The following is a 24,675-nucleotide window of genomic DNA, read 5'->3' as shown; positions in this document are numbered from 1 at the left end:
ACTAATGCATCCTATCGCAGCCAAGAACTCCGCGAACGGCGCCGAAATGAGCTCACAACTTCAAAGGTTGTGGCGGAGGCCGATTTGGCGGGGAAATCACAAAATTCCCCCGCGATCGGTGAGTTTGCATGGTATTTTCTTTCTCTCTTTTGTATATGACTCTTCTCCATTGACAAAGTTTATAGAGTCTTTCACGACGGTGGTACGATCATTATTGCTTTCGGAATTGCGAATCTTGGTGGGCAGGGGGGGCTTGGTACCAACCTCTGAACACGTGGCAACGCGTTAGAGAAACATCCACATCGGGAAGGACAAACGAACCTGGACCGTCATGTCATCTGCAAAGTCTGCTCGAGCAGCGCTGGAGCCTTTGCTAGTTTCTCGTTTATCCTATGGTTATCTTCACTATTCTGCTCTACATACTTCGTTGCATGACGAAACAAACCTTTCCAAGGTCCACAGTATTTCGACCCGCCCTGTTCTCTGAATGCCCGGCGTTTGTCGATTCAACATTGTGCAACTTGTCACTCCTGCTTATCTTGCATTTTATTGTGGCTATGTAGACGGCGCTGAACGCTTTTCGCGTCCCTGAATGCTCTTGCTCTACCGGAGGATAGCAGCGGTGTTTACGGTCTCCTCATGCTCTCTAAAGGCACGACTTTTTTCAGCCACCCCCTCGCCGTCCCCCTTCTCTCCCCCGTCAGACAAAAATGGCCACCATACCGACACGGTCCTCACTCCCTCGCGAGATATGGCTTATGGTACTCATACTCTGGACAGAACCGCTCTGCGCCACCGTCATCGACCCCTTTGTCAATGCCTTCATCCGCGAGTCCAGAATCACGGGAGGTGACGAGACAAAAACGGGCTACTACAACGGGATCATCGTACGTCCCTTTCTTTTGTTCTACTCGTTCTCTCCTCTGAACTAAGTCATATTCAGGAATCGGTGTTCTACATCGGCGAATCCCTCTCCGTCGTCCTCTGCGCCCGTCTATCCGACCGCTACGGCCGTCGTCCCATCCTCCTCGTCGGCCTCTTCGGCCTCTCAATCTCCATACTCCCCTTCGGCTCTACTCCGCACTTCTACGTTATCGTCATCAGCCGATTCTTTCAGGGATGCTTCAACGGCTCATTAGGGATCGCGAAGACCGTGTTGAATGAGGTTACCGACGAGGGGAATCGGGAGAGTGCGTTCAGGGCAATTCCGCTCATCTGGACCTTTGGTGCTGTCGTAGGGTGCGTATATTGTCTTGGGTTTTATGCTGCTCGTGCTGAAAAATAGTTGGTACAGACCTTTTATTGGGGGTATGCCTTCAAGACCGGCACAACGATTCGCTCGGTCATTCGCGAAATCGGACTTTTTCATCCGGAATCCCTATTTTCTGCCATGTGCCGTTGCGAGCTTCATCACCTTCGTCGTCTTCATTGTAAACGTCATAGGACTACGAGAGGTACGCAATCCTCCCCAATTCTTGTTCCATCTCGCCCGTGTCAGTGTAGACCTCGCCTCTCAAATCATCCGACGACGATACCCTCACGAAGCCCGTCGATATCGAAGTACCATCTCAGGTTGATCATCAAGACGAACGCAGTACTCTCCTCTTCCCGTCCTCAAGAGGCGTTCGGGATTGAAATCCAGCACGCCGGATCATGCCTGGATGTGGTACGTCATCTCTCCCTTTTCAGGAAGTTCTGGCACGTGCCAGAGTGATCCGAATATCGAGTTATTCTACGCCACATTGCTTTTGCAAAGTTTGGAGGGACAGACCTGTCGGTTATCATGCTAAAAGCATTGAAGCACGAATACAGACTTATTCCTGACCTTGTTTTTTACTTTACATCAGAGGGGTGGTCCACGACAAAGGCTGGGTGGTCGCCACAGCGTACCACAAACTTCCAGATATGGGGTGATTACGTACCACATCCGTGCACGAAGTTGTTGGCGTGTCGGATGATCCCGACCGCCTCTTGCCCGTCCTGATCCAATTCGTCCATCTATTACGACGCCACATCCACGCTCTCCTCGTCGTATACTCATTTGACTCGCGCCACCGCCACACCACCTCTTCCCGAAATTCACGAACGATACGATCAAGAACATCCCCTCCACCAAATCTTCAAAAACCGAAGACTCATCGTCCAGCTCTCGTCATACACACTCCTCGCTTTTCTCGACCAATCACATCAAGTGCTCTTCCCTCTATTCGCTTCTACGCCTTCCACGACCACTCTCGCGAAGACCACCTCATCCTCCCCCGCCTCCGCGCTGAATGCAATCTCATCGTTCTCAAATAATCAAACCTCATCTTTTACCAACCCGAACGGCGGCCTAAACCTCCAACCCTCAACGATCGGCCTAACCCTCGCCTCCTTCGAACTCCTCAACGTCCTCTCCATCTGGTTCCTCTTTCCCTACCTCATGGATCGTTCTTCGGCGGGAGTAGGGCCGAGAACGGCGCATTTCTGGGGTATGCGGATCATGGTGGGTGTTTGGGCGTGTTATGCGGTGTTGGGGGAGAGAGGGAGATTGGGTTTGATAAGTGGTGGTGGTCGGAGTAGGGATGGTGAGGAAGGTGCGGATGGGCTGGGGTGGGGGATGTGGGGGATTTTGGTGGTGCAGTATTTGTGTGGGAGCGCGGGATTGACGTCTTATGGTGCGTGCTTTTACTTTCTTTATTTATTTTTGTTTTATTCCTGTCGGAAATCAGCTTGTGCAGCTCGACGTTGCGAGGCCTTTCGCGAGGTTTCCACGGTCAGGCTGAGTCAGCCACTCCACTGGCTGTGCCACAGTCAGGACAATTGTAGAATATTCTAGATACATTTGTACAGTACTATAAATACAAGTGAATACAGTACTCGTAGGGGCATCGAGTTGCCCTAACACGAGCCAGTCTCACCACTCAGCGTGATTGCAACTCTCCTCCCTTTTCGTGCCGCTCACTCACTTCCTCACGAAAATCCAACAATTCCGATATGAGCCCAGAGCATCGCAAATATGACTCAATGTACATCTAAGACACCCCCTACGTCTTTCCCGGGATGGTCGTGTCCGACGTATCGAAATTTCTGTAACGGGATTCACTACGTTCATTGTTGAGTTGCGGGTCCGTCTCTTCCTATCCGCCCTTTGTTACGATGCTGACTTAGACATGTCGACTGCCATCGTTCAACATAATATTACTGCGCACTATCTGATTCCCTGCATCTGGATGACATGTGTTTTACAAATCGACTGCCACCTCAAATCCTTCACCATCGGCACAGATTCTAGAAGCGGCCAGCAGTTCTTCCACTGTCGAACGGTGCAGAAGATGGCTAGGCACTTTCTTTAGCTCATAAGAGAGGATTAGTTCTAGATTGAGCGATGGAACGAGGGAGGAGGTCTGGGTTTCAGTCGGTATGCGCAAGAAAGTTATGTAGCGCCGCCAGCGAGACTAGTGCTGAGCCCTCCGTGACCGTTACATGGAAAGCAAGCCAAATAGGAGATTGGATGCAAGTATAGTAATGATGCGCAGTGGCTGCAACTTGAATGTCAAAATCTGTGCAACTGGATACCTGTAGACGATGAGGAGCGCCGCTGCAGGCCGCGGCGGCTTAGGCAACTTCAAAGGTTGAATAATCATTCCTTACGACCTTCGCAACCAAGAACGGAGAAAACGAGGCAAGCAGCCTAATTAATGGATATTAAGCGAGCGGCGAAATGCAATAAGAAGACAAGGCATAGAGGAGGAATGAGACCGTTTGAGATAGTGTAGAGAGAAGAGATGCGGCACGGAGGGGTGAGTATGCAAGGTCAACCGGTACGAGAGGGGCTCATGTGAGGCGAAACTGTTGCGAAACTGGAGTTGATGGTAAGTTCATGTAACCGTTTACTGGATGCATCTGTCGTATACGTTTTGGGTGTAGCTTCTCCAGATCTCCCTCCTGAGCCTTGCGCTTTTCTGCACTCCGCGATCGAGTGATCTCGCTCTCTTCTTCTATCTCTAAGCCCCTCTTTAACGATAGCATCGCCTCCAATTCCCACAAAACCCAAGCCACATCCCGGACGGCATCCTGCCACAAACATTTCTGGGCCGTATCGCCCTCAGCTTCCTTAGGCGCTTTACCCCACCATGCAAGAGCCAAGACGACAAGAAGCACGCCTTTCGACCCCCATATGTCGAGCTCCTCCCATTCGAACTGGTTGTTCTCCTGAAAGCACGGACGACCGTCTCTAGTTGGGCGCCCCTGTGGCTGGACTGTACACCACCATTTCCACCAGGATTCTTCGAAATCAAGGAGTTTGAAGTGCGGGGTGATAGACGTTGTCTTGATCCATCTAGAAATCTCTGGATGTCGGTAGTTCTCTCCGCCCAAAGTCTTGGGTAGTGTTGTGCTAGGCCGGGCTCAAAAGCCCAAGCCCGGCCAAACCCAGCCCGAATATGGGAGGCCTGACCCGAGCCCAGCCCGCTTTCTATGTGGGCTTTGGGCTCGGGCCTGCATCTGCTGAGGCCTGAGCCTGACCCGAAAGCTCGGGCTTCATAGGTGGAAAACTAATGTATATAAATTGCTTATACGGCATTCCAGACAATGTCCTTGTTGACTAGTGGCTGGGCCTGAAACCAGGCTCGTGCGCTAGCCAAGAGGTTGCCGGTTCGAACCATGCAAGTGCCGACTGTGGCCGAACTTGCATCCCCATGCACGTCGACACTAAGGTGATTTTGATTGGCGGTCTGATCACTTTTCTTGCACATGCCAATCATAATCTTTACCAAGCTCGGCTCTCCTCTGGATATACACATTCAAGTCCGGAGCTCTTTGACTCCCAAAATACATTAACGGTATACTTATCTGAGTTTTGTGCAACGTACAACATGACCGTCAACCATGTGTTTCGCCTCAGTAGTCAGCTTTACACAACACTCAGGGTCTAGTTAAATGGTGACTGGATGTGGTGAACATGGATTAACTTACTGCTGTCTAAAGGCTTGTTATTCTATGCACGACTCGTCTATCTGATGTTCAACTGGGGACTGTGCACATACTTAGTGGCCTTTCTACGGAGCCGCTGCCGGGCGCCGACCGTCAATTGCACTACTATAGGAATTCGAAATGTTTAACTCGTGGGGCTAGTGCCGGTGCCCTGACAAAATTTCTTGCTTGACTTTGACCATCACACTTGTCGGCACACATCACAATGGCTGACGATAATCCTGCGCTCAACAAGGATGGATCCTACAAAGACGCCTCGGACATGCAATGGTATAACTCAGAAGGTGACGAGGCGCCCATGCCCAAAGGAGGAGTGCCGGCCCCGCCGCCCCCAAGCGGTGAGAACTTGTCTGATGATGAGGCCTCAGCACCTGGGAAAATTTCAGCGTCTCTCCCTCGCCGCCCTCGAGACCAACCAAACCCTGAACTCATTCTCGAAGGGTCTCGCAACCGAAAACGGGCACCCCGTGCTGTTGAAGCGGAGAGTGGAGATGCTGTAAACTCAAGGTATGTCCGCTGTCATGTATCACATCGGAGTTTGCAGGCGTTGACAGATGTATCAGTGCTTCGAAGGCAAACAAGAACACCAAGTCATCTCTGAAAGAGCATCTGAGCTCTGCAAAAAACGGGAAAAGGTGTGTCTGTGGATTTGACCTGGTCTTCTTTCGTTTGACTGATGTGCCATGGGACGTTTGTCTAGCTCATCCCAGGCAGTCGGAAATGCGGCGAGTGAGGATGCCGGGCCACAGAATGTGCTGGTCGACAAGCTGTACGCTTTCATAGACTCTGTCTATTTCTCTGTCCACTCACTTATGCTCAATCAGTCTCCCGGCAAACAAGACGACTACCAATCTGTCTGAAGCCAACTCTCTCAAGCGAAAGAACCGGAACGTTGATGTTGAAGAAGTGGACGATGATGAGGTGTGTTCCCTATGTCATCTATCTGTTTTCTGTTTATGGCTGAAGATCCACTACTTAGGACTATACTACCATACACGGATCAAGTGACGAGGGCGAAGAGGAAGTGTCTAATGCTGACTCTGAGTCAGATTCAGGAGCCGGCCCTTCATCATTGAATGCTCAACGCCCAAATCGGCATGAGCGCCGCCTTGCTCTCAAAGCCTTTCACCGGCAGGAAAAGGCAGCATCAAAGGCAGCAAAAGGTACGTGCTTTATGATCACAGACTTGCACGGGCAGTCGTTACACGAACATTTTGTGCCACTTGCATTAGCCCACATGTGGGCTTTGGGCCACAGTGGCACCGGCTGGTATCCGAGTTCCCGGACACCACATCTGTGCAGCTCACGCGTGAGCTGCACGGATGTGGACCCTGTTGAACAAACACCTCCGATTGTCAAGCGATTGACTGGCTCAGAAAGTCTTTGGTTTGTTTTATTTGCGTGCATATCACTCAATGTTCCTCCGCCTTACTACCTCCAGGGAAGTCCAAGGCAAAACCAACCACAGCTCCTCCCGATCCTGACCAGACCGACATCAACGGCCTGCTTGCTGACCTTGCCCACATATCGGCTGAACTCGGCGACACTGTAGAGAAGAAGAAGAATCCTAGTGCCGACGTTAAGCACTTTTTCAACAACTCACATACTCGTACAGACACTAAGGGTGTGGTACGAAAGTACCTCGACTGTGTTCTTTGCAAGTAAGTTCAGCCTCTCGTTCCATCATTTAGTGCACCTCTCATGTTCTATTCTTGCAGAGAAAAGCGCCTCGCAAATGTCGAGCGCGTGAGTGATCTCTCGACGTGTCGCCGTCACATGCAGAGCCAGCACCCGGTACGTGTTTTGTATCTTTCATATCCTCTCAGACTATTATGTGTTCTCATTAATTGCTATCTAGCATGCGTATCGCTCATGGTGCAAGAAGACCGGCTTTGAGTCCATGCTACCTGAGGATACCTCTGCACGAAAGAAAGCCGCTCACTCTTCTGCTGCAACTCTGGATCAAAGCACGCTCGACGCCTACACAAGGCCAATTGAGACACCTCCGCCCGCCTACAGCGACGATGTGTTCGGTGATGCAGCCATTGACTGGACTATCGCCACTGACCAGGTTTGTCTGTCTTTGGTCTCCTTATTTTCCTCTCACTTCTTAATCTGTCGGATGTAATATTGATGATCTATTTTTACCAGCCGCTGAGCGTGTTTGACCACCCAAAGTACCAGGAAATGATCGCGATCGCCGCCCGTACTAAGAACGGTGTCAAGATACCGAATCGCAAGTACACTCGGAAGAGGGTCATTGATCGCTTCAAAGCGCATCTTCGATGGTTGAAACAGCATCTAAATGTAAGTCCATCCTCTACTCTATCTACACTCTCGTGTCTGTCCTTCGCTAGTAGCTTATAACTGAAACATGACCTTTGACCGTATGTGAATAGAGCGACAAGGTGAAAGGCCGAGCATCGGAGACCTGTGATGCGTATCAGGCGTCAAACGTCGACGGTTACTTTGCAGTGACTGCACATTGGGTAGAAGAGGACGAGAATGGCATGTGGGTGCTGAAGGGCGCTCTCATTGGGTTTGTGCGAGTCAATAACGCACACCATGGTGTTCGTCTTGCACATGCTTTATTCAAGGTTAACTTGCGCATCGGAATTGTCCACAAGGTTCGTGGTTTTGCTTTGTCGTAGCCAACTCAGATATGCCACATACTGATACACTATCATGCTCAGGTTGGATGGATTACCTGCGATAACGCTTCAAATAATGGCACAATGATGAAGGAGTTCGCGCGTTTGGTCGAAAAAACTACAGGCAAGACATGGAACCCCGATCATCGTCGCATACGGTCAGTCACTCCCTTGCACGGTTCATTATCTTTGTTTTGATTGGATATATTGTTGCAGCTCTAGTTGCCTTGCACACGTTATCAACCTCGCCGTCCAAGCATTTCTCAAGAAGGAGAGTTCAGCAAAGTATTACAACCCTGCTGAACCCGATGCGCATGAGCCCACCACTGCTGCTTCCGAAGACAAAAGAGACGTCATCGGACTGGTCCGTGCTCTTTCGGCGAAGGTAAATCAATATCTACATCTGTATGCATTCTTGATGGCTGAATATTTATATGTTCACAGGAACGTTCATCAAGCAAAAGAAAGGAAATCTTCCGTACCGCGCAAGTGACACTATCGAAGGCTGCTCAGTCGACGCCTTCTGCCACAACGCCCGCCACAACGTCCGAGAAGGTCGCAGAAGATGAAGAATTTACGGAGATCTCGAACAAGATCTTGACCCTTCTCCTCGACATGCCTGTCCGTTGGTCGTCCACGTACATGATGCTCATACGAGCGTACAAGCTTCGCGACGTACGTTCAATCTGTTCATATATTTCAATGATAGTCTGCTGACGGATTTATATCTTAGGCTGTCGATAAGTTTCTTGAGGATATCATCTTTGAGGCGCGCAAGAACTCCAAAACCAAGGGACCGCTCGAGAAGCTGCGCATGACTGACGCAGATTGGCAAGAGGTAAAGATGGTGGCATCGCTTCTTCAAGTAAGTGTTCTCACCAAGTATATCATCCGTGCAATGGAGCTGATGTATCTATTCCAGTGCGCTGACGAAGCACAGCAAGCTTTCTCTGCAGAGAAATACCCGTCGCTTGCAAATGCTATCCCCGCCCTGGAAAGTCTTCACCGTAAATGGAGCGGCCGCCTTACGCTTCCGAAATATGCACAACACCAGGACGGCCTCGAGGCTGGGTGCGAAACCTTGAAGGATTATTATGATCTGACGTCTTGTAGCGCGGCACCTTTGGTCAGCATGGGTATGCCTATCTTCTCCCCTTATCGTACTGGGTTGCCACTGATATCCTATAGTCATTGATCCTTCGCAGAAGTTTCAATATTTCAAGAAGCACTGGGACGATGACCTTCAGAAGGAAGCCTTCTCACTCGTCCAGACTGTTGTGAGTTGCACTCACTTTCTTTCATGTACCATATTCATGTCCGCTCATCATCTCCGAAGTTCAAGGACTACTATGTCGAAGTACACGGTAGCCTTGACCACGCGCCTATCCGCAAGGCTCCCCACCATGGCAAGAAAGTTCGAAGACTCCTCGCAGACTCTGATGACGACGAGAATCAACCTACCGGTTCCGCGGGTGCTTCAACGCAATCTGCATCCATTCCTGCATGGGAGCGGTCATGGAACCAATACATCAATGTTGACGACGAGATTCCCGAAGGAATGAGCCTGGTCAGCTGGTGGGGTGTACGTCTTATAATTCCCTCTCTCGCAGATAGATCCACAATTCTTATTTTTGTCCGGGGTGGCTTAGCTCAACGCTACCCGTTTGGGTCCTGTATGGGCCGCTATTGCACGCGACCACCTTGCGATCATGGCTTCCTCGGTGTCGAGTGAACGTGCATTCTCGAGTGCGGGGCTCACCATAACCAAGCTGCGCAATCGACTTCAGGGCGATATTGTCGAGGCTCTTCAGGTTTTGAAGTGTACCTTGCGGTCAGAGCTCATTATACGAGAGCCACCACCCTCATCTGTTCTCCAGGAGCAGATCTTGAGTGCGGACATAGAGGCGGCGACAGAGGCAACGGGGGAGAGGGATAACGGCGATGGTTCCATTGATCTAGTAATTAATTTAGATAGTGACTGCGAGGAGGATGGTACTGCATCAGCAAGACTGCATCTGCCTAAACCTAACTTTTCAGTCTATTCTGGTCTAGGCACTCTTCTCGCTCTATACCCGTAGGGCGCTCTCGATGCTTCAAAGTTTGATAGACCGATATAGCGCGAATAGATGGTTGTCCGAGTCTTGAATGACATGTGAAGAAATCAAAATTCCGCGGCCTGTCAAAGGCTGTCAAGGCAAGACTCGGACACCTGCCCTCAACAGCTCCCTGCGCTCCTTCGTTGTTGATTTCTCTCACGCATCAGGCTCTCTTGAAGTTTCCCCTCGGCGCTTCAATCCTTGTTTTCATCTTCTTCCTGCACCCCTCTTCCTCGAATCCCTTTTTTTCGTGCACTGGTACCAGGATCATCGACAGGGCACTCGCACACGACTGGAACTCGACACCAATGGACGGGACCCAGCGGAAACCTCACGGGTCGGGGTTGCAGAAAATCCCGTAGCAGAACATACCAGGCGAGTCGTGCCCAAGTCGTGCCCTCCTTTGCGACAACTGATCCGACTGACATGGCTATATTTATTTTAGCTTATACCCTGCTCTTACCCGCCCTGTGACCCGCCAACTTTCAACGGTCATTGAGGGGCCGTTACGGCGTTAAGTCGCACAAGGTGAGAGGCTTCCCCGCATCAGTCCTATCCTATTTACTTCTTACACTGACGTCTTCGTTTGCGTTTCAGATAGACAGGTTGCTTGCTCGGCACTTGTCTCCTACTTTTTCGTGAGTCCCTTCTCTGCTTTTGGGGATGCTTATTTATGTGACTAATTTCTGTGCGCTGTTAGATTTAGATTTCATAGGCCGACATCTTGTAGATCCCGAGACAAAGCCACTTCGCTACACATGGAGTCCATTCGAGAGGTTTGCGTTGGTTTGCATTGGTTCATGTCACCCATACATTAGCGTAAAGTCAGTTTGTTCGAGTAGTTACCATGTATATTTGCAATGCAATGAAATTTCCCACCCAAACTGAGCAGTCCGAGTGAAACATATCGGGCTCCATGGCATGATCCACGACATGATAAACCTCGCGGACTATCGTGCTCTACCGCCATCTATCCTGCGTCTACAGTCGCGGACAGGCAAACTCGACAAATTTATGTAAATGTTGGGCAACTTCCGATGAATGGCGGAAACAATAGATCTCGGTGAGGGGAAGCTCAGGATTATTTCTTGGGGAAATCCCATGTGTAGTTCGTCCAAAAAAGGGGGGTTTGGGGTGCTATACCCCCAAAACTTATTTGGCCGTACCCCTGATTCTGCTTCAAAAATCGTGGGAAATGTGCCAATCAACTCCTTTTGAGGAGAGGGTTATGATCCCGAAGTTTGAAAGAAATTTCACGAGCGGTTCGGCCAAAATTCATTGCCGAAGTACGGCATCCCTACCAACGCTGGGACGACCGGATCACAGTGATTCTTCCATTTGACGAACCAGAAACTATCTAGGGAGGTTTTCTTCGTTCGCTTCCTCAATCGGACAGAGTTCGGGTGCCAACTGCCTCATGATGACCCCAAAAGGGGTACACAACGTTGTTCAAAACCTCCAAAAATTTGACGGGACCCTAAAATTGTTTCAAAAACCGTGGAAAAATCGCCAATCGACTCCTTTTCTCAAACGGTGTCTGATCCCAAAGTTTGGAGGAATTCTCACGAGCGGTTATGGAAATAATATTTTTTGTTGACTTTGCTTGTCCGCGACTGTACCAGAATCCAACCATGTCTAGCTAAAGGCAGGTCTATGATGAATAGATGCTGTCAAAGGATCTATTCATGTCTCCCGGGAGACCGAATAGACCGAAATAGCTAGGTTTAGCCAGATGCGGCCTTGCTGATGTGGTACAGTTTGAGCTCAAGCTCAGTGCAGAACTATACGACATGTTTTCATGAACTCATCTCTCTGCTATAAACCCGGGCTTTAGCCTAAGCCCGGCCTGGCCCAGCCCAAGCCTTAATCGAGGGCTTGGGCCTCCATCCTACGAAGCCCAAGCCTACCTGTACCCGGCCCAAGCCCAGGGCTTTGAGCCCGGCCCGAGCCCGCCCAACACTAGTCTTGGGGCATTGCTTCATAAGGGACAAATCAGCTCCGAGATCAATACGACGAAGGACAAAAAATCACCTCAAAACCGTGAGATTTCTCGAAGTTATACAGATGGCTGATCAATACCCCGAAGAGTGGACCGAGCTTCTGGCCTTGAAAGTATCCAAAGATGGATATGTAAAAGTCTCGCCTCTTGAGATTCTTGCACTCCGAAAATGAGAAGCGTGTTGGAGAATGTTGGAGGCAGTAGTGGTCTATGGGAACGACGGTAGCCAGAGGTTTGGGTGTGGAATGGGCTGCGGTATGGTTATCAACTTTGCCTATGAGTATAAGGGTGCCCGTGGGTTGGTACACGTCCTCTTGAGAACCAGAATCAAATGACACTGCTGCAAACATGTTAGGATCGTAGAAGCCCTCCTGGGTGTACTCTTTCGCCTTTATACCTGTATATGTATCCAACCGATACTGTACATGATCGGACTCAGATGAACTCGGAGGATTGATGACTGTCTTGATCGAGGGACGGACAAGGGATGTCGATGCAGGGGCTGAGGTTGCCGATGGTGACACTGACGACTCGGATGAAGTAGGGGCCAACGTGCGACGCCTTCGTCCGTCCTGTTCTTTGTTGTCTATCAATTTACTCGAGGCTCCACCCCATGGCAAAATCTCGTCCTCCTCCGCTGTTACGAAATTGTGGGTGAATTCATGGAACATCATTGCCCACTGTCGAACTTACTAGTGCACTGACTGGAAGTCTTCCGGGAATCCTTCACTCTTCGCTTCTCCCTGCCCATCTTGGGTTGCTTTCGAGGGAGCATGCCAATAGTCATATCGATGGGGGTGGAACTTTCCGGTGGCTGCTGGAACGTGGAATGGAGATATCAGTCACGAAAGTACTGTTTAAATATCAGGGAGCACACCTGTGATGGATTCGAGACCTTGAGAGGTTAGGCATCAAAAACAAAGTAAGCGGTAATTATTCAATATATATGCGTACTTCTGTCAAGGTCACACAATGGAATGCTTTTAGTGTCTTCACCCTTTTGATAATGTTGTCGTCATTCGGGACTACATGGAAGAAGAGGCTAAGATTAGGCAAAAGAGATTTGCAGAAGAATAAGCTAAGACTGCTGACCATGATCCATAATTAAGACCTCCCAGCGGGCCACATTTTGGGCAATCGGGGTAAATGTCTCTGAAATTGCAATGTCATGTGTGGTAACTAGAACATGAAACTTGAGACCGGTTGTGCTAGGAATAGGCTTTGTGTGCTGTATTTCATATGTTTTGATTAATTCTAGACCCTGTTGGCTGCCGACAAAGGGAATGACACGAAGGTTAGGTGCCCATTGAGCAAATGTCTCCAGCCAATGCACAATGGCGGAGTCCAGTGCTATGATAAGAACAGGGCTAGAACCCCACGTCTTGACTATATGCCCTATGAAAGTGGAGATAGTCTTTTGCTGTGGCATACATCAGCCGCAGATGAATCATTAGAAAGTGGTACCATACGTACAGGCACCCGATTATGAGGAAAAATCTATCTGGCATTGTTAACCTCTTTAACAATACGGAAGCAGTAGATATCCTTACACATGGTTGAAGGTCAAACCACTTATCACATAGGGAGTTCAATTGGTCCATCTAAACATAGTAATAGTGAGCTAGGCTTTATCTCTATAAGACAATCGGGGCTTACCTCAGGTTCTGTGAGCTTCAAATCCGGGCTTTGACCCAGGTCTGGTTGCATGCCATCCCGAAAGACATATTTTTGCATGAACCCACCCTTTGGTCGAGCATCGTAGATGGCGGCATGTGTTATCGACATTTTGCTGACGTGCACAGACTGAGACTCCACAAATTTTGTGAATGCACAGACATAGCTAGGGTAACTCGGTTCTCCAGAGTGGGGAGGCACAACCCATGTCGCTTCCCAAAATTATGAGTGTATGCAAGAAATATCTATGTATCTGTGGGACTAACCTGATTCGTAATTTAAGCCATCCCACTTGATGAGAGCAGAGACAACATTGTTCATGTCATCAACAGTCAACAGCCTGTCCTCACGCTCCCTCCACTCGTCAAGCATCTTGGCATCCATAGCTGGAACATCTCCTTCCACCTCATCCGAGTATGGCCCAGGCATGTGGACAGATAACACGGTAGTAGGTAGTCTGTAGCGGTGTGTGTCTGATGACGCACTGGGAATTTCCAAACAGGCTTCTTCCTCATCGCTCTCTTCATCGTTTGCCACTTCTGTTGGAGCAACCTTCGGAACACTCGTCCTCTTACTTGACATCAAATTCCGCTCGTCCTCACGCTCATGTCCGGAAAGCCCAGGTGATACAGGATTGATGGCTGAGGGTGCAAGAATCGAAGACAAGGATGTTAGTGACAAGAATGAAAGCACAATGGGGTGGAACATACAAGTAGGTACTGGAGAGGGTGTTCTTGGCCATAGATCCGGTGGTATTGAGCGTTCGCGTAGGGGTGCTCCACCATATAGATCGTCCGAGTTCGAGTCGTCGCTGGTACGGTCATCTAAACGTGATAACCTGAGAGCATGAGCTACCAAAACGAAGAAATGCTCATGAACAAGAGGCTTGGCGATCAACTGGTGGAAAGGTCGGATACACTTTGGATCTGGTTCTCCCTGGCTGTGACTGATGCTGAGGCCACTCCTTTCATTTCCATACGAAGCTTCTGAGGCAGTCTCTTCGTCACTGTCGTGTACTGTCATCGGCCGTCAATGTTTGTTCAATCCTGATCACAGCAATAACTCACCGGCCATTGTGACTAGATAACCTTCAATCCGCTCAACTTGACGAAAGAATATGCTCCAGTTCTACAAAGAAACACAGAAGGCTTAAACCAGTGGCAGGAGTTGGGCAGGAGGGAAGTGACGAATGGGATGTACGAGCTACTTACCCTATTCGGATTAGGGAACCAGCCGATTACAAGGTGGGAGTTAAATCAAGCTAGGAGGCGGGTTCGAGAATTGGGGAAGAAGGGATTCTCCAGAAAAAATGGTGAAGGAAGGAGGGTCTAATCGATGGCGTTGTGAGCGTGCATGATTGGCATGGATCTGTCGGATGGCGTTGACGGTGAATCAAGTCCCTTTCGACTCTGGGATGCACGGCGAGGAACGAACTGTCCGCGAGCGTTTCGATTTGGGTATGGAAGAAGGTTGCTCTGTCAGGATCAGAGCGCGATACGGTCCGGAAGGACTTGGGGAACCTGCTGCCTCGTGTGGCGCTGCAACACCCTCAACCAATCACCCTGAAGCGATGAACCCACCAACGACAACTCCCCCACGGCTCCATCTCCTCTTCTCCTTCGTGCTCTCCATGATGGCGAACCACAGCACCGACGACTTCTCCACGCGCGACCAATACATCCATGTTTTACAGTCGTTTGAGTGGTAGATAGGGAATTAGTCGACTTGGGCTAATGGCACGGATCCGGGGACGTTGAACTTTACGACGGTGCACCTTCTTCTTCCCTTTCTCTCTCACATCGCATTTTCCCACTTGGCGCTTGATATTGAATTGAAATGGGGTTGGTTTGTATGAAAGGATAGCTAGTGAAACCAGTTGAATACGATCTCGTCGAAACCCTCTCAAATCGTGGCCGGACAAGTTCTCTACCTACTCCTAGCGTCTTACTGTCCCACCATCGCAGGCCTCATCCGTGGCACCTCCACGCCCCTCAATATCAGTCCCTCGCATTTACGTCGAAGTGAGTATCCAGCTGCCGAGTCCCAATAAGGAGACGAGAGGATACGTGAGTCTTCCCGCTTACCTCCTCAGAGATATTCTCATTAACGAAAGACATCTTGCGGTATCTCTCACGACGTCCCCCGGGCATCGACTGGCCTCTCGGCTTCCATACCGTAACCTGCAAATACGTCGTATGCATCGACCGGGTGCTCCAGTTCGATGGTAATGTTATTCGGCATGTGAACGAGAAGTAGGTGAAGATGGTATGAGCGCACCAGAGTGTGTACCCGGAATGGAATGTGGGACGTGTCTACCGTCGAGGTGGATTGTAATTTAGGACGGTACTCACGTTGTGTACCAGTTTGCATTCTATCGCTCATCCCACATTGGATTTCGGGGTCCTTCCCATTACAGCCGGTTGCCTGCGCCCGATGCGGTTGTTCTGGATTACAGTCGTTTGCATATGAAACCCGAGGCGGTGTTTTTCTGTGCGCGCGGAAAGTTGTTTGTCTTATCCAAACAGTCACGGTGAGTCACAGTGTGGCACCATGAGCCACATAGTCAAAGAATGTGGACCAAAGCCTCGACACTGACATTTGCGTCAGTCTAAGGGTAGATAAAGAAGTGCAGAAAATGTTTCATCATAAAATGGGAGCTGTACATTTTACACTATGGGACACAGAACAGTTGTGCAAATGGATGATGATGGACGAGGGCCTCCTCGCAATGTCAAGTTGAGCGCCTTCAATCATTGAGACATGAGCTGAGAACCTACCCACTAGGAGGAGTGGGAGAAAGAGGCACTGATGTGGTGCGAGTCCAAGTCTGTGTCGGAGGAACGTTCATCGGTACTCAAGATGGAAAGCAAGGTCGGCTTGACTTGTTCAAGTCTAACCTGAACTCATTGACAGTTCCGTCGTCGCTGAGAATGTGCAGGATGTTTGCAATTACCATGTATATAGTAGATTCCGAAGATGCTGAGGTGTAAAAGGAAGGTCCAGCACGTCCGAAGCAAGTAGGACGACAGATGCGTACACGGTGTATACGGTGTGTACGGGCATTGTTCGAAGACTTCGGAAATGTCCGTGGTGACAAGTGTTCGTCACGTATTTGGCTAAGACAAACAACTTTCCGCGCGCGCGGAAAAACGCCACCTCGGGTTTCATATGCAAACGACTGTAATACCACCCATTTTGGAATTTGCGAGGTTGGATCTATGTATACTTCCTTCTTGGGACTGCATTGATTGTATATTGCTCTGAGCTGGGATTATTGGGTGCTAGTCGTCTGAAACATTGTGTGGACTGCCCAGATAGCACCTCCATCTGACTTTGATCTGACTCCTGGAAGTATTTGGCGAGATTAGATTGTCCTCTTCGAGGCGATCAATCACATTAGATATGGTTTCACGTGTGGCACTTCGTGCCACACCTGCAAATTTCCTCCTCCAGGCTCCAGCGATGCACAATCATATCAAAGTATCTATCTGGTGATTAAACATGGGCTGTACATTACACAAGTTAGGTACAAAATATAGTATGTAATAGTAAGATTTGTGTGGGCCACAATTATAATCGTTTGCTCTTCGTCTGCTTCACTTCATCGTGAGCCCTTGCCTTCTCCGTTTGTGTACTACATGTGTATATTAGTGAATGATGTTCAATAGATGCACAAATGGTAAAGACGTACGCGGTCTTTAAACGTGTTGACGTCCGAACACCCTGCGAAATGGGCTGCTCCGGACTCGGTGGTGGCGCCACAGAGACCTTCAATTGTGTCTTACCCATATCCGGTGTGATCGAACATTCATCAGGCTCAGGGACCTCTCTGGTCGAATGCCCACCCTCCCCTTCCTCAACAAGTTGACGTTCCTTCCACATCACTAGCTCCTCCAATGCATATGCCACATCGCGTACGACAGCATCCCACATCAGGCTCAGCGTCGGGTCGTGGTTCAAATCGCCTACCAGGGCAGCACCCCACCATGACGGCGCCACCATCACCAGTACTAGTCCCGCTGATCCTGGTCTGTCCAGGACAGCCCACGTCCATCCGTCCTGGAACTCTGACCGAAGTGCCCCCGGAGCGTTGGAGATCACCCGCTTTGGCTGGAGCCCGCACCACCACGTCCAGAAGCCGTTCGTGAATGTAGCAAGATCACTTATCGGGTAGTCGTTATCGCAAACACGATGGTCTCGGATCCAACGTGTGATTTCATCTGGTCTATGCTGGGCACCAAAACTACCCCTTGCACTTTCGATCTAGGAATAAGCAGCGTTAGAATCATTGTGCAGTATAGTGCAGGCAATTAGAGAGACTGTATATTTGCCGCACAATTGTGGCGTGAGGTCGTGCTGGAACATGTACAGGTCTGCGTCTTGAGCGATTGTGATAACTCTCCTACGCCTCGCCATCTGCCCGCTGCCCACTGCATGTCACCTCCTCACTTGAAGCCTCGGGATTCTTTGCTAGACTTACTTCTGCTCGGCTCTATCGCTTGCTTGGCGTTACTCTGGATGTGCATCACCCATGAACACTGCACGAAGGGCTAAAGCTGGGCGTGGAAAGCGAGCGTTTCACGCCGCTGAGTCTGACGACCCGTTCGCAGCACAACCCTCTCAGGTCGAGGACGTTACAACTTCTGGGGATGTTCGTCGGCGGCGTGTCGACGCTTCTGTTACTACACTTCCTCTGCGACCGCCACCACACATTGAACTTGCATTCGGAAACTTCTCGTATGGCGACATCGATCCTACTATCCCGCCTCCTCCAGACCTCGAGATGAATACACCAAGTCATGCTGAGGACATACCGCCTCCTGCAATCCCCAATGTGAAGATCAAAACAAAAAGTGATCGGTATGATAACTCGGTATGTGCCCCGTTTGACTTGAACACCCTCTGCCATGCTCAACAGCAATTTTATCTCGGTTAACCTCGGTTCAGGATATCCCCCTCCGAACATGGATAAATTACCGCCCAGCATACCTCGACGAGCTCCTAAGACTCGAAGGACGTGGAACATACATCACGCAAACACGCTGCTGTACATGTAACGCTCCCGGTGTGGAACTCCATCGGTGCAAGGACTGTCTATCATTTGGCGAGATGTTATGCGCGGCGTGTATGGTCAATAGTCATAAAGCACATCCGTTTCACCGCATTGAGGTTTGTACGCCCTTGGGAACGTCCTGGCATTCTCGTACTGAAGCATCTGTAGGCCTGGAAGTCCACGTACTTCTCGCCTATCATGCTTGCCAACCTCGGCCTTCGCATTTAGCTTGGTCATACTACAGCAACCAAATGCCCGTTCAGTTCCCCGGGCCACGCTCAATTCATTGCTTTGCATGTCAACGGCCTTCATCGCATTGCGATAGACTTCTGTGGATGCCCTTCATCACCCCCACGACACGTTCAACTCCTACGTGCATCGCTCTACCCCGCCACACCTCACTGAAACCCGCTGCCACGCCAATCTAATCAGTGAATGTTTAGACATACAGATAAGATAACTAATGTACGGACGGGACCAAATGACGAGGATAACCAGATTGGGAAAACTCTTCGCAAACCTCACGATCGTGCAATATTCTGAATCAGTTGCATCGCAAAAATGGCACAAACACCGTATAAGGTAAGTCCTACATTACAATGCAGGGAAATGACGAAGAAACAATGTAGACCGACCGTAAAGGGAAGGGGCCTGCATTACAATGTAGGAACTCGCGGGGTGTTGCCTGCCAGGCCAGCGGACGGGCTTCCTGTCCTAAATTACAATTCGCATGGACGGGCTCCTCGTCCTACATCCCATTGCGGGTACAAGGACGCCTGCATGAGCGGAGATCGGGAAGGTGGGGTTCCGTCGTGCACAGTGTGTTCTCGCCTTCGGATCTCTTGCAGATGCAAGAAGAAAGGGCGGACGAATGAGTGCTGTGATATCTCCCCAGGGCGGATGTTGTACTCTCGAAACAAGGTCTGTCCGGCCTCTCCTGTACCCGCTCTTTGTGCTCACGCCTCTTGAATGGTGTAGTCGTGAACTTTGGCTTCATCACATGCTAATGGAAGTTCAGACCATGCACGACCACAACCATACCGAACAAGCCCAACGCGCCCTCACCCAATACCCATCGCAGACCCAATCCCAACCCACACCCCAAGCTGTCCTCAGCCCGTCCCAAAGCAAACCGGCTGCAAAAGTATCCACATACACGTCCTCCCTCCTCCAAATCCCGAGTGACCCCAACATCCACGCCATAGACTTCTACGCTTCCATTACCCCACCCCCTCTTCCTGCCGCTCACTCCCACCCACTCCCACCCCGCGCCCCTCGGGCCATTCCTCTACAAGATCGAAATTGCACCTCCATCTCCTCCACTGCCACTCCTCTACCACTTCCTCATTCTCAGATTCCGACGACTCCTTTACCTTGTGTCGGCGGTTGAACAGGAGAGATTCTAGGTCCAAATGGACAACGGGGACGACAATGAGGACGATAATGACGATGATACACCCACGTCCGCAAGAGCACCCAGGAAACAGAAATGTGCGACCGAACTCCGTTTCTGCTCCCAGACCGCCGGACACTTCGTCTTTCCGCATGCTATCTCGGAGCCCGTCTTTCTTGGTTTCACCATTTTGCTCACGTTCTTTGTCTGCTAAACTGTGGGGAGTTCCTCACCGGTAGGAATTGACGAGCTATACCGCAGCCTAACAGCCGAGGGTTTGATATTTAAAGCGTGCGCAGGCATACATTAATGAGACGATTTATCGTCTCGAGCTCAGACGTGTCCTTTTATGGACGCAATGTGAATCACCAAGTTCGGCAGATGACCAGATGCTTTTTCTCCACTGCGAACTGATGCAGACTTGGCATGGAGCACCCTGTTGAGTTCGGAAGCTACGTTCACTGCGAAGAGGCGATTCACGGCTTGCCGGTCTACGTGATTATTTCTGTATGGGGTCTCCTTTTCCGTCATTCATAGCGCACAGAAGGACATGTGGGCAGGAAATATTTCCGCTCGGAGATACGAAACAACAGGGTTCATATCACCTGAAAAATTCTGTGAAGTGCACAAGCATAGGTTTTGAGTGTTTTTGAGAGCACTTGCTTTGCGGTGAGACGATGCTCTATTTTAGTTTAATATCAACGTGCTACCACAGCATTGAACCGCCGTCATTCTGTCTTTCTCTCTCTCAGTCGTCATCTCCGTAGTCCTCTCAACTGGCAGATATCTCTGCGGCTTCGCTACCATCATACTCTCTAATCCTTCCATCTTCGCCCAATGTCGTACAGACTGCATCATCTTTACCACTTGTGCAAGATTCGTCGAGCGGGAACGGGGTTGGGACTGGGAACGGGAATGTAGGGGGAGGAGAAGGAGAAGAAGAGCAGGACGATATCCCACCGCCGGCGTATACGCTCGTGGCAGATGAGAGCGCTGGAGAGAGCACGGTCCCGGTAGACGTTGATGATGGAGGAGAGTCTAATGGTAGTCAAGTCCCCGTTGAGTCCAATCTACCCAGTTCTCCGACAATTTATCATCAACCTTCATCGCCTCAGTCGTCCCAACCTTCGACATCCTCCCATGATATCCCCGTTCTCGAAATTCACACCAACGCACTCACGTTACAGTCCGTCGGTGCCTTCCGCGCCACAATCACCTACTTCGACCCTGTGTCCTATACATGCTCGTTCTTCGTCATCGACGGAGGGACGACCTCTATCCCAGTTTGCCCTGGACTTCTATGCCTCTGCAGGTATTAACTCGGCTACGGATGGTTTTCAACCAGTTTCCGAGAGCTCCACGAATGCTGCGACGAGTATAACGAGTCCGGGTTCGACATCGAATGTGAACGCTGCCACTTCGAGCGCCCAACGACCACCCGTTCCTCCTCGTCCACCGTCATCCTACAGCACCTACAACCACGCACCTCCCGTTGTCAGAATTCTGGGCATGGCGCGTCGGTCGTTCCTCCCCTCCAGCTCGATCCAATTAGCCAACCACCAGGTACTGCAGGACGCGTATCCATGCCTGTAGCCATGCCCTCACCTCCCTCGAACGCATCCTACTCCCCGCATCCACAACAATCCCCCCATATTCAACCTCCACCTCTGGCCAATTCGTTCTCTACGTCCTCGCAATTGAACCCTTCACAGACCCTTCATACACTTCCATACTCTCCGTCGCTAGCTGTACCTCCTCTATCAATGATACACCAATTTGGGCCACACATAGGCCTACAGCCTTCCTCATCGCCTTCATTTGGGCCCCATTCCTCGCCACCGCCTCCACCTCAGCCACAACCACCTCCATCGCCGCATCCGCCATCACCATATCTTCCATCCCAAGTGCCACTTCCGCCACCTCAATCGGGCTACGCCCCTCAACATCCGCCTCCTCCAGGTCCTCCACCTCCACCTCGACCTAAAGCACCGCCGTTCATGCATGCTACCTCAATATCCATCGCCCTATCCGCCCGTGCCCAATCAACCCTATGCTCCATACACCAGCGATAACGATTATTCGTTTCCCATACCTTCCACGGGCCCAACGGACCCGTTCGCTTCCACGTATCCAAATTCTCCACCGCCTCAATCATCCCCCCGTCCTCTTCTGGCTCAGGTCGTAGGCCTCCAGTTTCCGACTTCGCAAGGGCGTTCTATTCCGCTGGTGCGGATTTTGTGGATTCGAGGCGAAACCGAGGTGGTCCCTCACCGAATCCTCAGCCACAGCCAAATCCACAGCCGAACCCACAGCCCGCGTCGATTCAAGATCGACTAGGAGTAGTGTCGAATCTGTACTCTCGTATGTGTTCTCTCTCCGTCGGAGTCAATTCTGACTCTTCGAGGACATCGACGTACGCGCCTTCACCGGGCGATCCGCCACAATCCAACGGGAGCGATTATTTGATGCCCAGGCCGAGTTTGAACGAAGGGCATGGGCGGAGGAGGAGGAAGAGGTGAGGAGAGAAAGGATGGACGGGGATGAGGTCCCAGAAGAATGTTGAGTGTGCAGGGCACGGATATCGGAGTTGGAGGCCTGGGGGATCTGTTAGGTTATGATGACATCCTGTAGCGTTCACGCGGAATAGAACCCGACTTACGTGAACCGAGGGAAGTTGTTCGGACGAATCATGTCCATCGGAGTCGGGGTGGTGACGTTTGTATGGTGGCATTGATTGGGAGGACTGTCAAGGCAAACAGAGCGTGGCGTTTCAGTATGATGTCGTGAAGAAAGACTGGAGGTCAAAGGCGAAGGACGACGTACACGCGAATTAGCACAACCTAGAGCAGTAGTGACCGTCGAGCCTTCATTGACAGGCTCGTCGTCGGAGCCAATCGTCTCTGTATGTCCATCTCCATCCTCGCCCCCGTCCTCGTCTTCATATTCTCCGAAATTGTGTTTCCTTCCGGCTTTAACCGCCTGGCACACAAGGTTTGAGCTGTCGAATAGGATTACTCAACGCTCAGTGATGCACAGATACGCACCTCAAGCTCTCGTTCTGGCGCTGCGGGATCGTTCGCTGAGATTGAAGTATTGGCGAGGACGATGCCAGATGACTGCTGCTGCTCGTGGTCCGAATCCGAGGCGTTCATGATGGACGATGGACGACTCGACATGGTAATAAGTAGGGCAGTGGGGCTGGACCGTAAATTCAAGTCAAGTCAATTGGAGACTAAGAAAACGCCCCGTATGTCAGAAGTCAGAACGTGAACACTCACCGTCTCGCAGGCCTATCAGTATAAGATGACGGGAGCCAGTAGTCGGTCGTCAGAAAAGAGAGAGGAGACGCCTATCCTTTCACCCCACACTCCACAGGCGTTGCAGTCTTATAAGGACCCAAGACGGGCAGGACAGCCCTTGTTCTCACGTAGGCGTATACGTATACGTGGGTTGTTTGGGTGGGTGGCGGTGAAGGTTGTGGAAGGCTTTGGAAGGAGAGTGTGAGTATGTGACTTTCAAACGTCCGTTCGAGGCGCTGAATTTGAGCGCTGGAAACCACGGGCACAGGCACGAGTACGAGTACGATTGCTTGAATCTTGAGGCTTATACATAGCAGATTCCTGAGAGGATTCAGAGGGGGTATAGTTGGCGATTTAAACAGTGCAGTGCGCGGGCGACAAAACGGCCAGAATCTTTCGGGAATCGGGATATCAGGAATGCAGTCACGGTTATATATTTTGGTTCATCATGATCATTGATCATAGAGGATCCGTCTCCGTGTCCGTGACTCAAGGTTCGGTGAAAGACATCCAAGTCTGGCGAGTGTGCAGGCCACGGACCGCACACGATGCTTTGGTGGCCGAACCGACAGTGCCTCATTCACACACAGAACTGATGAGGCGTGAGGTACTTATATACGTCTGATTATGTCGGGAAATGAAGGGGATGGAGAGGTCAATTTGATATACCTCCCGCCGCCAGTGACGAGCGAGACTCGTGTGCAGATAGTAACTTCCGTGCATCCAAATCCATCACGCGTCGTGACTTCATGACGTGTCATTGAACGACGAAAAGACGAGAGGTGAGACATGATCTGAATCCTCGTATCAGTCTATTTGAGACTTTGGTAGAGATCTAAACCTGGAGAGACTGTAACAGTCTAAAACACCGTTATATCAAAACGGAGAACATTGTGACCTGAAGGAATCAACGCACCTTGGTCTACCATGCGATGAAGTCATGTAAAAGAGTCGAGAGGAAGACTGAAGACTCCATGACAGTCGTGCTCGAGACAAAAGAACTAGGTCAAACACGAAGTAACGACTCGGAGCTCGATGCGGAGTTGTCGATAGGTGCTGGTGGACTACATATAAGATAAGAGATGCCGCTTTTGGTGAGTATAGAGGATCCGTGAATTGAGGTTCAGTGGAAGACATCCAAGTACCCGTATGCGGAAGTGGTGTATGGCGAGTGCGATAACTCATTGCTGACCTTTCGCCATTGTCAGTACGGTGTGACGACGCACATACTTACACCTGAGGAGCCGTGTTTCAGCGGGCTGGAGTGAGTACTGGTACACAGTACTACGAGTACACCGATACGCACACTGACTCTGTGTGACATACATCTGTCCAGAGAGCCTGAGGCAGACACCGTCTCAATTTCAACACGAAGGACATTGTGGACCGAAGGAGCTCACGCAGCACGTCCGACTGAGTATATCTCTCATGAAGCTTTGAAGTCCCGTAGAATCGGAGAGGAGCCTCATCGAGCCAAGACTAGGTCGAGCACTTCTAGTGAGCTCGGATGAGATGCGATGCTGTTACTCGACACGG

The 24,675-nt window shown here is 50.5% G+C and overlaps 9 protein-coding genes across 9 annotated transcripts; 5 read left to right on the top strand and 4 right to left on the bottom strand.

Annotated features, from left to right (window-relative positions):
* Positions 1-710: 710 nt before the first annotated feature.
* Positions 711-1,285, top strand: STEHIDRAFT_69001 (MFS general substrate transporter; the record flags this gene model as incomplete). Its single annotated transcript, XM_007310981.1, has 2 exons — positions 711-887; positions 944-1,285. The coding sequence occupies 2 exons, from the start codon at positions 711-713 to the stop codon at positions 1,283-1,285; spliced, it is 519 nt and encodes a 172-aa protein (XP_007311043.1).
* A 2,531-nt stretch (positions 1,286-3,816) lies between these two features.
* Positions 3,817-4,485, bottom strand: STEHIDRAFT_116313 (uncharacterized protein; the record flags this gene model as incomplete). The annotated part of the gene is made up of 2 exons (XM_007311081.1): positions 3,817-4,362; positions 4,414-4,485. 2 exons carry the CDS (start codon positions 4,483-4,485, stop codon positions 3,817-3,819), a joined length of 618 nt encoding a protein of 205 aa, XP_007311143.1.
* A 2,353-nt stretch (positions 4,486-6,838) lies between these two features.
* On the top strand, positions 6,839-7,203 carry STEHIDRAFT_43995 (uncharacterized protein; the record flags this gene model as incomplete). The annotated part of the gene is made up of 2 exons (XM_007310977.1): positions 6,839-7,045; positions 7,126-7,203. Coding segments are annotated over 2 exons (285 nt in total), but the record flags the coding sequence as incomplete, so codon positions are not given.
* A 2,092-nt stretch (positions 7,204-9,295) lies between these two features.
* On the top strand, positions 9,296-9,445 carry STEHIDRAFT_25324 (uncharacterized protein; the record flags this gene model as incomplete). Its single annotated transcript, XM_007310965.1, has 1 exon — positions 9,296-9,445. A coding segment is annotated over one exon (150 nt), but the record flags the coding sequence as incomplete, so codon positions are not given.
* A 2,139-nt stretch (positions 9,446-11,584) lies between these two features.
* STEHIDRAFT_163401 (uncharacterized protein) lies at positions 11,585-14,468 on the bottom strand (the record flags this gene model as incomplete). Its single annotated transcript, XM_007311080.1, has 12 exons — positions 11,585-11,680; positions 11,753-12,357; positions 12,414-12,537; positions 12,598-12,615; positions 12,675-12,745; positions 12,813-13,140; positions 13,194-13,217; positions 13,271-13,321; positions 13,377-13,606; positions 13,661-14,035; positions 14,105-14,410; positions 14,462-14,468. 12 exons carry the CDS (start codon positions 14,466-14,468, stop codon positions 11,585-11,587), a joined length of 2,235 nt encoding a protein of 744 aa, XP_007311142.1.
* Positions 14,469-16,964: 2,496 nt separating this feature from the next.
* On the bottom strand, positions 16,965-17,396 carry STEHIDRAFT_163400 (uncharacterized protein; the record flags this gene model as incomplete). The annotated part of the gene is made up of 2 exons (XM_007311079.1): positions 16,965-17,028; positions 17,086-17,396. The coding sequence occupies 2 exons, from the start codon at positions 17,394-17,396 to the stop codon at positions 16,965-16,967; spliced, it is 375 nt and encodes a 124-aa protein (XP_007311141.1).
* Positions 17,397-18,344: 948 nt separating this feature from the next.
* Positions 18,345-18,852, top strand: STEHIDRAFT_69003 (uncharacterized protein; the record flags this gene model as incomplete). Its single annotated transcript, XM_007310983.1, has 2 exons — positions 18,345-18,629; positions 18,676-18,852. Coding segments are annotated over 2 exons (462 nt in total), but the record flags the coding sequence as incomplete, so codon positions are not given.
* Positions 18,853-19,468: 616 nt separating this feature from the next.
* Positions 19,469-21,824, top strand: STEHIDRAFT_163398 (uncharacterized protein; the record flags this gene model as incomplete). The annotated part of the gene is made up of 4 exons (XM_007311078.1): positions 19,469-19,825; positions 20,608-21,069; positions 21,125-21,360; positions 21,434-21,824. The coding sequence occupies 4 exons, from the start codon at positions 19,469-19,471 to the stop codon at positions 21,822-21,824; spliced, it is 1,446 nt and encodes a 481-aa protein (XP_007311140.1).
* Positions 21,825-21,991: 167 nt separating this feature from the next.
* Positions 21,992-23,016, bottom strand: STEHIDRAFT_163397 (uncharacterized protein; the record flags this gene model as incomplete). The annotated part of the gene is made up of 5 exons (XM_007311077.1): positions 21,992-22,173; positions 22,258-22,444; positions 22,500-22,583; positions 22,664-22,819; positions 22,885-23,016. 5 exons carry the CDS (start codon positions 23,014-23,016, stop codon positions 21,992-21,994), a joined length of 741 nt encoding a protein of 246 aa, XP_007311139.1.
* Between the last annotated feature and the right edge of the window lie 1,659 nt (positions 23,017-24,675).

The sequence above is a fragment of the Stereum hirsutum genome (genome assembly GCF_000264905.1).
Source record: "Stereum hirsutum FP-91666 SS1 unplaced genomic scaffold STEHIscaffold_23, whole genome shotgun sequence".
NCBI classification, from domain to species: domain Eukaryota; kingdom Fungi; phylum Basidiomycota; class Agaricomycetes; order Russulales; family Stereaceae; genus Stereum; species Stereum hirsutum.
Note: the sequence above shows the minus strand (reverse complement) of the source record. Positions and strands in the feature narration are given on the sequence as shown.